Genomic DNA, 12,415 nt, shown 5'->3' with positions numbered 1-12,415 from the left:
TTCTGTGAGCCAAGAGTTAAATTGGGATGAAATGGTAGTGGTAGCCAAGAGTAATAATTTGCTTCTCAATTTCAGATGTCAGATGCTAACAAAACCCCATTTTTGCCCACTCACCTCTGAAATTATTGCTGAAACTCACCAAAGATAGAAAAATTCAATTTTAATACTTTCAAAGAACAAAGGAATATTTGAAAATAATGAACATAGCAAGACATAACGTAAGAAAGAGGACACACACAAGGCAGGCAGCTGTCATGCCTTCCGGACTGTACATCTCCAGTGTCTTTATTCTAATTTCTATAACCACAAAGGGATAGAATGAGGGGGTGGCGAGATGCAAAGCCCAAGGCCCCTTCACCAGCCAGATAAGGAGGCTGCCCCGTCTGCGAGGGCTCTTTCAGCCCCACCTACCTTTCTCTGTGGACAGCTGAAGCAAGATTTTTCTTTTCTCCTCCAGTTCAGTGTCCAGCTTATCCTGCAGCTGAGAGAGCTGCTGCCACAGCTGATCACCCGCGAGCTCACTACTCCACAGAGGCTGCTTGCTGTCCAGCACGCTGAAAAGGGGGGCCGAGCGGTCAGGCGGAGCCTGGAAGGCGGGTGCTGGGACATCTTTAGTGCACAGTTTCAGCATCTCCGCGGCCTCGTTCGCCACTCGATGCTGTACATGTTTCGTCTGCCACTGCTTTATTTGTAACTGTCGCTCACCAACTGCCTTAGAACTCCTGGGTCCCACTGAGGAGCTGCTCAGCATCGTTTCTGCCTCTGTCGCGGGCACCTCCCTGAGTCAAGGCAACCCCCAGGGACTTCTCCACTATGACAGCAGGGCGCTGTGTATGAAGATGTGTCCAAAACTTTCCTCTTCCCCTTCACCCCCCTCCCATGGCTACTTTAGAGATAATTTGCCTTTGAATTAGATTATAAACTGCTATACTGCAGGGCACAAATGAAACTTTTCCACAACCAGAACCCCCATTCCATCTTATCTAGCTTTTAGGAGGATGTGAGTTGTTTTGTTTTGTATTGAGACAGGATCTCACTATGTAATTAAGGCTGGCCTTGAAATCACTATGTAGCCCAAACTGACCTCAGACTCATGGCAATCCTCCTGCCTCAGCCTCCCCAGTGCTAGCATTATAGTCATGTGCCACCGCACCCATGAGGCAGATGTTTTATGAGACTAAAACACACATGGACTCAGAATAATAAAAGCAATTCTAAGCAACAATGGCTGGGCAAGGGGCATCACAATCCCCAATTTGAAGTTATACTACAAAGCTACAGTAATAAAAACAGCATCATATTGGCAAAAAAAAAAAAAAGAAAAGACAATGGAGCAGCAAAATAGAAGATGTTGAAACAACTCCAAGCATACTCAGCTACCTAATCTTTGACAAAGGGGCCAAACACCTTCACTGGAAGAAAGATAGCCTCTTTAATAGCTGCTGCTGGGAAAACTGGCTTTCCACATGCTGAAGATAAAGCCTTGACCTGTATTTTCCGCCAGGCACTAAACTAAAACTGAAATGGATCAAACGTATAAATATCAAAACAGGAGCCAGCCATGGTGGTGCACACTTGTTATCCCAGCACTCAGGAGGCTGAGGCAGGAGGATCGTTGCAAGTTTGAGACCAGCCTGGGCTACAAATTGAGCTCAAGAGCAGCCTGAACTGCATAGTGAGACTCTGTCTCAAAAAAAAAAAAAAAAAAAAAGAACATTTAATCTTCTGGAAGATAAAGTATGTAAAACTCTTGAAGACATGGGTGTAGGCAAAGGTTTTATGATAGGCAAAGACTTTATGAACAAAACTCCTGTTGCACAGGAAATATCACAAATACTCAACAACTAAGATCACATCAAATTAAAAAGCTGTTGCATAGCAAAAGAAACCACAACAGAGTGAAGAGACAACCCAAAGAATAAGAAAAAAACTTTGCAAGCTATTCCTCAAAGCACTAATATCTAGACTATATAGAAACTCAAAAAAATCAGGCCCCTCAAATTTAAAGACCCAATACAAAAATGGGCATCTGAAATGAACAGACATTTCTCAGAGGAAGAAGTACAAACAGCAAATAAATATATATAAAAACCTTCAACATTACCAGTCATTCGAGAAATGCAAATTAAAACAACACTGAGATTCACTCCAGAAAGAATAGCTGTCATCAAGAAATCAACCAATAACAAATGCTGGAGAGGCTGTGGGGAAAAAGGAACTCTTCTCCAATGCTGGTGGGAGAGTAGACTGGTGCAACCACTACAGAAATCAGTATGGAGATTCCTCAAAAAATTAAAACTAAAAGTTCCATTTGATCCACCTATTCTCTTCTAGGCATCTTCCCAAAAGATTTAAAAGTATCATACACATGGTGATACACCCATGCTCACAGCAGCACAATTTACAACAGCTAAATCTTGGAAACAGCCCAAATGGCCAGCATCAGATGAGTGGATAAAGGAGATGTGGTTTTTGTACACAATGGAGTAATACTCTGCCATAAAAATGATAAACTTGAGTCATATGTAGGGAAATGGGTTACCTTGAGAACATAATTGTACATGAAATAAATCAGACACCAGCTTAAAAACACACACATATGGTTAAGTTCTTGGTCATTTACACAAGTGAAATGACACTGATATCAAACAGCTGTTTCTATTTGTATATTTTTCCTATTTATCAGTTTAATAAATATCATCTAAAAATAACTTGCCTAGGCTAGTATTGAGATTTCTTCATGTGTATATATAATGTGATGACCCAAGAGAACAATATTCTTGGTGATGAACCAGGCACGGTGGCACACACCTGTAATCCCAGCACTTGGGAGGCTGAGGCAGGAAGATTGTTGCGAGTTTGAGGCCAGCCTGGGCTACAAAATGAGCTCAAGTCCAGTCTGAACTGCATAGTGAAGGCTGGGGAGATAGTTCAGTGGTGCAAGCACCTGCCTGGCAAGTACAAGGTCCTAAGTTCGATCCCCGGTACCAAAGGAAAAAAAAGAACTGCATAGTGAGACCACCCCCCACCCCCGCCGCCAAAAAAAATTTTGAGTGATGAAGGAAAGAGGCCAATAGGAATCCATGCCACAGTGGGTACTCCCACGCTCCTTCATTTTACTACGCTGAATATCAGTTCTTTCCAGAATATTCTTACAAGACCTCCCTTATTGTCTTTACCAATCTGTTCCTTGCTATCTCTGAGTAGGTCCAAAGGCATTTTCAATTTTTAAGAAGCATTTAGGTATCTTTAAGTACAAAATTAATACGTGAATATTATGTTCATTGTGAAAAAAAAATTTTTTGAGACAGGTTCTCGCCACACAGTCCTGGGTGTCCTGAAACTCACTAGATAGCCCAGGCTGTCCTTGAACTCAATGCAAGCCTCCCAGTGCTGGGATTGCAGGTGTGCACCGCCACACCCCGCTGAAAATTTAAATAATGCAGAAGTGTGTAGAAATGAAAGTGCTCTTCTGTTTTACTGTAATGTCACATCTCACTAAGCATCTGTCCATCCGCAAACACATATAACGGAGTTAACACACCCGTGCACTTTTGTCAGCAGTATACTGTGTCTATCTCATTTCTAATGGCTGCAAGAGACTTCCTTCTGAGGATGCAGCCGGATTGTTTAGCTGATCCCGTCAGTGGAGTTTGGGCCGCTTTCCAGGTTTCACTACTTCTGACAATGTAGTAACCTTCGTATTTGTTTTAATTTGTACTTTTATCAGCACACGTTTGCAGCACATAACGATCACGCTCCCCATGGGAGTTGGCGTGTGCACATAACACACCTCAATTCCTTTTACTTCCCCTCCCCTCCCCTCCTCCGCCAGCCTTACTGTGTAGATATCTCTGCAGACACACAAGAGGACTGCATTAGTTTTGATTCCCAAAAGGTGGACTTGCTGGTTACAAACAGACACGTACATTTAACACTGTAATAGCGTCCTGTTCTCTTCCAAAAAGCCTGTGGCAGCTCATATTCTCACCAACAGCACTGAATACCCGTTTCCCAGGGCATCTGTCAAAGCTCGGTGTTACGTGTACCGCTGGGAAGGGATTTCTCTAACTTTCCCTTACAGCCAGCCGCACTCCGGGACCAAACAGGGTACTCACTCCTCCAAGAGTCTGTCATAGTTGTCAGTCAGCAATTTTCGTTCTTTTTCCAAATCTTCAACTCTTTCCTGAAACTAAGAGTGACAGTACAGTTTTTGAGGTAAAACTTTAAAAATGAGCTGCTCTGCACAGATTTTCCCTTTCCCCCGAAGCTTGCGGCTTGGCGAGAGCTTTCCTGTGCTTGTTTCCTATGGTGTCTGTGAGAAACCACCCAACTGGGAAAACCTGAACCAGCTGAAAGCGGGCTAGAAACTTTTACTGGAGTGAAAGAAAATTCTCTCAAGTATTTTTTTCCTACAGAACAATAATATTTTATTTTTTACAGACATGTCTAGTTTTCCAGAATTGAAGTAAGTTTTTATTCCATCAGCCTTCCTACTGTTAGGGAAGCAGCAGCAGAATGTTATGAAAGAGCAGGGTTTTAGAGAACACATCCAGCTCTGAGCCCCGGATTTCCCTGTAACAGTGCAATAATCTTTTTTTTTGGTATCAGGAATCGAACTCAGGACCTTGCAAGGTGCTGTGCCGCTGAGCTCCATCCCCAGCCCTAATCTTGAGCAAATGACTTAACCAGTTGCAGCTGTGTTGCTCTCACTTGATAAAATGAAAGCCCACACTGCTCCTAGGCGGCGCGTCTCACGGCCTGAGACGCGAGCGCGGCACCTTGGTGGCCGCCCTGCTCCACAGCACTGACCTCCGTGAGCGTCCGCTGCAGGATGGACACATCTTCCAGCTGGCTCCTCAGGCTCGCAGTCCTCCTGCTCTCCTCCTTGAACTCTGCCCTCAGCTCGTCCACTTGGCTGAAGAGGGCACTGTGGGCTGCACTCAAGAGTCCCTGATTCTGGGCCAAAGGAAACTGCTGGGAATTCACAGCGCTCAGCGGGAGCGGGCTTCGGTAACAGCCGCCGGGCCCCCAGGCACTGTGCGCTGAGCTATTTTTCACCTTACTGTTCTCCAGAAGAACAGTTTCCCTATCAGGGAGGATTTTCTATTCTGGGCGATGCAGTGTATCAGTGTATCAGGAGAGCCTTAAATTTCCTAAGGTCCAAATTCATTTTGTGTTGCTAAGGTTCAAACCCAGGGCTTTGCACATGTCCCAAGGTCCAGACTGTGGAAAGGTATTTTTGATAATGATGATTTTTTTTTTCTTTTTTTGAGACAGGGTCTTACTATGTAACCTAGGCTGTCCTTCTTTGAACTCACTATATAGCCCAGGCTGGCCTCAAACTCACAGTAATCCTCCTGCCTCAGCTTCCTGAGTTCTGGGATTGCAGGTATGTGCTGCCATACCTGGCATGATGATAGGTTTCTTTCCAATGAAATATTAGCTCTAGAAATTGTGTGCTTTAGAAGCTTTTCTAGCTCCAGAAGGTGTGTTTGTTTGTTGGTTGGTTGATTGGTTGGTTAATTGGTTAGTTGGTTGGTTTTTTTAATACAGGGTCATGCTATGTAGTCCTGGCTGGCCTTGAACTCATTACCTAGCCCAGGCTGGCCTCAAATTTACAGTGATCCTCTTGCCTCAACCTCCAAAGTGCTAGGATTGTAGCTGGGCACTGCCACGCCCAGCTAGCTGCTACAGTTTTTCCGGTGGACTCCCTAGTGAGGCACAGCTTGGTTCGTCACACGTGGAACTCTGACTTAGTGACTTGGGACCACGGACATTCCCATGGCTTCTCCTGCACCCGAATCACAGCAGTGAATGGGGCCCAAATATCTAATAATATGGGAGAAGGTCTGCAACAAATCTGTTATAGCTCACCACCTCACACATTAAAATAATCCTTTTAGAAACTTTTGAGCAAATGCTGTAAGTCACTGTAGCAATAGGCTAAAAAAATAGCATTCCAAATGTTTCTCAGTTCAGATCTCATGTTTCAATTTTAATGAAAACAATGCAATAAGTGTTGTTTGTAGTAGTAATAGTGTCGATACCTTAGTATAAACTCTCTGACAGGATAACTGGGACAGAGATGGCTAATTCTGGTCTGTTGCTAGAGATGAATATGGATATGGGTTTGATTACTCTAATCACTCAAAAGCAGATTCAGACAAAACCGGGTGTGTCCAGGGTAGGGTGGCTGAAGACTAAAAAGCAGACTAAAATCCCCTTTAAGTACCTTCTGGAGCAAGTTTTCATACGCCTAGAAGAAAAGAGTATGTGTTATTTTACTGATCCACAAATTTCATTATATGTTTGGTATTTCTCTCTGTAATACAAATGTTTATATTAAAAACATTATACAGGGGGAGGTAGCGGCACACACTTGCAATCCCAGCACTTAGGCGGCTGAGGTAGGAGGCTGTGAGTTGAAGGCCAATCTGGAATATACAGTGCGTTTAAATGCACCCTGGCTGCACAGCGAGACTCTGGAGAGACAGGGAGGGAGGGAGGGAGGGACAGATGGAGACAGAGAGAGATACAGACACAGAGAGAGAGAGAGACACAGAGAGACACACAGAGAGAGAAGTCATAAAATAGCTACCAAAGGCAGAGGCAGAACTTGAACCCAGTCTGTCAGCCTCCAGAGCCAGTCACTGAACTTCACGGAGAAGGGGTTAAGAGCACGCAAACTGATTTCCGTTTGATGTTAGAAAGCATAACTAGAAAGGTAACCTGATAAAGGAAAATAAATCATAAAACCAACATTTAAAAAAACTGTAGATGATTATTCACCATTTCAAGTCATCTCTACCACACACAGGGGTAAGACAATTTAATCTAGAATGGCTGTCTTCTTTTTTGTGTGTGGGGGCTGGGGACAGAACTCAGGGCCATTGGCCTATACATAAGCACAGTATCGCTGAGCTACGCCCTGACCCCTCTTTTTCCCCCTTCAATAACACGAAGGAACACAGATGGATTTTTAATTGTTTTAATTGTTCATTTTTGTTTCTTGTCTTTGAGACAGGCTCTGGCTGTATAGTTCAGGCTGGCCCTGAGCTCACTACGCATCCCAGGCTGGCCTCGAACTTGTGGCGATCCTCCGGCCTCAGTGACCTGAATGTTGGATCACAGGTGTGCGCTACCAAACCCAACGAGATGGATTTGTTTAAAACGTCCAATTTTATAAAAATAGCCATTTACCAATATAACTTTAAACTGTCTTCTTTCTCATATTTCTACATCCTCTAAATGCTGCCAAAATTAACCAGATTAGAAGCATACAAGCGCATATATAGTTCTCCACGGAACACAGGCTTGGAGACGGGCCCATCAGAGCAGAGGTGTCTGGGCAGGGCCACCTGGAGCTGACCCAGCGTCAGTGAACCGCGGCACCTCCATCTGCTCACCCCGGGGGCATCCGGAGTTGCCCTTCATTCCTCTCTAGTTCTCCACTAGATGTACTTACCTCGTGGGTCACTGGCTGTGTTAAATGAGATCATGACTCAGCTGGGACGGGGTCCATCCAGCAGGAGGATGTGCCCCGGGGACGCCCATTTCCTTCCTGCCCTGACTGCGCCTGGCTCCCGACTGACTGACCTTGAGCACGGTCCTTGGCTGGGACCCTAACTAACTCCTCTTACTTCCACCTTAGCAGGCTGGTGGAGCCTCTTCCTAACAGAGAAAATGGGGACATACCAGGAAAAGAATGGGCTCTGAACTGCAAGCCTTGGATTTGCGAATCACCTGAGCTGGGTGACCTCAGCCAAGCAACTCAGTCCCTCCAAAGTGTGGTATCCCCTATGCAAGGGAAGAAAGTAACACAAACTTCTTAACCAGTCGACTCTGTCCCAGGGAAGCAGTACTGATGACGGCCGCTCACCTCTTGAACTTCTGTTAACTGTGCTTTCGTGGCTGCCAGGGAGGTATCGCGTTCATGTAGGAGCTTCTTCAGCCGGATCAGTTCCACATTCTCCCTAATGGAAGCTCTGCAGAAAGAACTACAGTGTTCTGAGGGAGGACGGAGTTAAGCTAGCACATTTTCTCTCTCTCTCTCTCTCTCTCTCTCTCTCTCCCCGCACCTCTCTCTCAGACAGGGTCTCGCTTTGCAGCTCAGGCTGGCCCTGAACTCACTATGCAGCCCAGGCCGGCCTCAAACTCATGGTGATCTTCTTCCCTCAGCCTCTGGAGTGCTAGGATTATGGGTATGCACCACCACACCCAGCTAATACTTTAAAAAAAATTTTTTTTTTTATTTTTTACTTGTTGGTTTTTTTTTCCGGTACCGGGGATCGAACTCATGACCTTGTGCTTGCCAGGCAGGTGCTGTGCCACTGAGCTAAATCCCCAGCCCACTTTTTTTTTTTTTTAAAAGAAACAAATTGCCAATGATCACCCCGTGACCAGTTGCATTTGCTTGCTGCTGGCCATGCACTGAGAGCATCCCGCTCTTGCGTCTGGCCTCCAGTTCGCCCCCACAGCGCGCCAGAGGGAGGAGCACAGCCGGGGAAATAATCGCTTCTCTTTTTTTCTTCTCACACCAGTTGGGAGCTGATAGACCACTAACCTTAAACTCTGTATTCTGGAGAAGACATAACTATATTTTTAAATTGTGTGCATTTTCTTATAAATGATGCAAAATTCAGAAAGTTTAAGCCTGTTTCTTTAAAAAAAAAAAAAAAAAAGGAAACAAAGCGGGGAGGTTTGAAGATAGACACAAAGGAAGAGTCTTCTTTCTGAACCCAGGAGATCCTGTTTGCTTTATCATTTGAAAGACATTAGGAAGGCCCTGTGCTCCTGACTCTGTCTCAGTGACTTTTGCTCTTTGGGGTCACTTGGAGAAGTCTTTCAAAAGATTTCTTTTTTTGAGACAGTGTCTCCCTGTGTAGCCCAGGATGGCCCTGAGTGCTGGGGTTACAGGTGTGCACCTCCACGCCCAGCAAGTCTTTAAAATTGAACTGCCTCGATTCTACCCTCAAATAATTAAAAAATCACATTTGAGGGGGGCGGCCCAGGGGTCTGTGGTTTGTTGTTTTTTTTTTTTTTAGGTGGGTCTGCAGTTTGAAAAGGCTTCAAACTTATCTCTACACAGAAGCCCACAAACAGTGTTGCAGTAGCTTTACTCACAACTGCCCAACCTTGGAAGCGACCGAGAATACCTTCAATAGGCGCACAGATGCATAAGCTATTGTACATCCAGACAGTGCAATATTACTTAGCACCTTAAGAAGGGCTACCACGCTGTGAAAAGACCTGCGAGGATCCCTAAGCATATCACTAAGTGAAAGACGCTAACCTTCAAGGCTGCCTGGGGTTCCAAGTATATTCTGGAAAGAGGCAAAACATGGAGACAGCAACGGGATCAGTGGTTGTCGGGGGTTAAAAGACAGAAACATGAATAGCTGAGGCACAGAGGATTTTCAGGGTAATAAATGTACTTTATAGGATCCCGTATGGTGAATGCACATTATTATACATTTGCCCATACTCATACAAGCGGAACACCTGATGCAGACCCCGGGCTCTGAGCCGTACTGAGGGGCAGCGCAGGTTCACTGTCCCACCACCCAGCAGAGGGCGGGACGCGAGTGGAGATGGTGCTGCTTGGGAGCTCAACTTCCTGCTCAGTTTTGCTGTGAAACTAAAACTACTCTAAGAAATAAACTACTGAAAAAAAGTCCACCAAGGACCAATGCACAAAAAGGTATTCACCTATCTGGTGATGAGGATGAGATAATTTTCTTTCTATAAAGTAAAGCAGCAAATCTATTACCCAGTTAATTTATTTTTTAACTTACTAAGGATTCCAGTTCTACTGCTCAGATTAAATTTAGTCCTAAACATTCTCTTTTCCTCTAAAATGGAAGAAAGGCACAGATAAACTCATCTCAATCTCTCTGTGTCTCTGTCTCTATCTCTGTCTGTCTCTCTGTGTCTCTCTGTCTCTGTCTGTCTCTGTGTCTCTGTGTCTCTATCTCTCTGTATGTCTCTGTCTGTGTCTCTATCTCTATCTCTGTCTCTGTCTGTGTCTCTCTGTGTCTCTCTGTCTCTATCTGTCTGTCTCTGTGTCTCTGTCTCTATCTCTCTGCCTCTGTCTCTGTCTCTGTCTCTGTCTCTCTCTCCCTCTGTCTCTGTCTCTCTCTCTGTGTCTCCCTCCCGTTTGAGGCGGGGTCTTGCCGTGTAGTCCAGGCCGGCCTCCAGCTGTCCATCCTCCCGCCTCACCCTCTGACCGCTGGGATTGCAAACACTCCAGTGCCTGCAAGAACCTCTGCTTGTTCTAGCTCGTTCCGGTTTGAGGGCTGGACTGCCGCGCGCTTACCGAAGTCCTGCAGCCCTCTGAGCACACTCCAGTGAGGGTCTCTGCTCAGAACGGTCATCTCTGGACCACATTTTCTCAGGAGATGCCGGTGATCCTTCCACTGGCACAGCGCTGTTGGCCGTAATGTGGGTACTGCGAGGCACACAGAGACCAGCGGGTTTAGCCGTAATTATGACTTTGCTGGAAGAAAGTACACTGTTAAGTTATAAACATGAAACACGAAAGGAACTAGAAACTGCTCACAGGGGTTTGGAATTGGACTATCACATGTATAAGTTAGAGGAGTCAGTAATCTCTGCATGTGGAGAGGATAATCCTACAAAATATAGCCTTCAAATGACAAATGGAGATATAAATGAATTACGGTCTAGGGAATAAAAATACAAAGGGAGGGGGGATCCTTTTTTTTTAACATCAGATCTTCTTGGTACATTTTAGATATACACAATGATCACGTTCATCACAGCAGATTTGTACCTGTGCACGATGAAACCTGATTCTTTTTTGTCCCCATTCATCTCCCCTCCCTCAACTCCTCCTCCTGGGGAAGGGCAATTGTGTAAGTCCAGGAAAGGACTTTTATTTTCCTTTCTTCAGAGGACAGAAGGATGTTGTTTTCCACTTTATTCTTTGGTCTTTTTGAGACAGGATCTCACTATACAGTTCAGGCTGGCCTTGAGCTCACTTTGTAGCCCAGGCTGGTCTCGAACTCACAGGGATCCTCCTGCCTCAGCCTCCTGAGTGCTGGGATGACAGGCGCGCTCCACCACACCCGGCTATTTTCCATTTTAAGCACTGAAGTGGAGTTGTGGCAGACAGAGATTTTCCTCTCTGACTGTGCTGGAAATCACCAGCATTCACTTACTCCCTCTGCGATGTCTTGTAACAGCTTGGGACAAGTGATGAGAACTCACAGTTCGCTGGGTTCACAGGCTGTTTCACCTCTTGGTTTTCCATTCGTCACGTGCGCCTTGAGTCTGGGAGGGGCTGTGTAGCTCGGCCTGTCCTTTGACCCTGAAAATTTAGGCAGAAGATGCTCACTGTGGAAGACACACTCCAGAACACCAGAAGCCAACACTGGATGCAGGGAGCCTTGAGCCCTGGGAAAACTCAAATGTCACAACTGGCCCCAGGGGAGAGGGTGTCGTTACTCTTGGATAGAAAGGCAACTAAAAGTTTGTGAGTCAGCAAGACCACAGCCTCAAGTGCGTGAGCAGAGATGCAAAGAAGAAAAGTGCAAGCTTGTCCAGGGTGGGGACTGCATGATCAATCGCTGTTGCCCGGTGCGGAGTGGGGGCTCGGCGATGCTGAACTGCTATGGAACTGAAACCCGGACTCGTTCTATTTTTCTTCTCCCAGCTGTTTCTGCAAACGTTTGGTTGTCAGGAATAGGGGCTTGAACGTCTAGAACCATACTAGAATGAGCACTTCACAAAATAAGAACTTTAGCTAAAATTCTGGGTGCGATTTCCTTGGCCTAAACTCTCATCCTTGATTTAGAGCCATGGAAATGGGATGCCTTTTCTCTGGAGATTAGCTTGGTTTCCACAGCCAGAGAAATCGGGCCTCAGCCTCCACGGCCTGGCAGAGGAGAGAAGCAACCAGGCCTGGACCGCGGCGACGGGCTCTGGAGCGGTCTGAACCCATGAATCGGACGCCCTTGTCCACGCGTATGCGCGCTTTCGGGGAGGAGGATCTGAGATTTCACGGGCTCTGTGCTCTTCTCCCACAGAGAGGAGCAGCTCCGCGAGGCTTTCTCGAGGTTTTCTCGGCCTCTCTTTTCTAAACCGTTGCAAAACTGGCTACAAGTTCCAGTTTTCTGTTGGATTCGCCCCCCTCAGAGCACCATGGAGAGCGGAGGTAGGGGTAACTGCTTGAGTGTGCTGTGCGCGTGTGTGCATGCGTGTGCGCGCGCGTGCAACCCAGGGCCTCGCGCTGCTAGGCGAGCGCTCTGCAACTGGACCACATCCCGCCTCTGAACGGAGAATTTTGCAGCTGACCCCCCAGTTAGAGAAAGTGGCTGGGGCGGTAGACGCGGAGAGAACAAAGGAGCACAGCAGGGCGGGCGGCAGCCCCAGGCCTCACCCTCCGCGGGCG

At 46.2% G+C, this 12,415-nt stretch overlaps 1 protein-coding gene across 1 annotated transcript in view; it reads right to left on the bottom strand.

The window, feature by feature from the left end:
* Window positions 1-12,415, bottom strand: part of Rpgrip1 (retinitis pigmentosa GTPase regulator interacting protein 1) — a gene marked incomplete in the record, with an annotated part of 58,309 nt that overhangs the window by 31,730 nt on the left and 14,164 nt on the right. Inside the window, 7 exon segments of the mRNA XM_013508581.1 lie at window positions 412-554; window positions 4,119-4,192; window positions 4,813-4,959; window positions 6,236-6,259; window positions 7,883-7,988; window positions 10,319-10,498; window positions 11,233-11,332. Of these exon segments, the coding sequence (XP_013364035.1) occupies window positions 412-554; window positions 4,119-4,192; window positions 4,813-4,959; window positions 6,236-6,259; window positions 7,883-7,988; window positions 10,319-10,498; window positions 11,233-11,332 (774 nt within the window).

Source organism: Chinchilla lanigera, unplaced genomic scaffold, assembly GCF_000276665.1.
Source record: "Chinchilla lanigera isolate Chin_1 unplaced genomic scaffold, ChiLan1.0 scaffold00149, whole genome shotgun sequence".
Lineage (NCBI taxonomy): Eukaryota > Metazoa > Chordata > Mammalia > Rodentia > Chinchillidae > Chinchilla > Chinchilla lanigera.
This window is presented reverse-complemented; position numbering and strand designations above follow the sequence as displayed.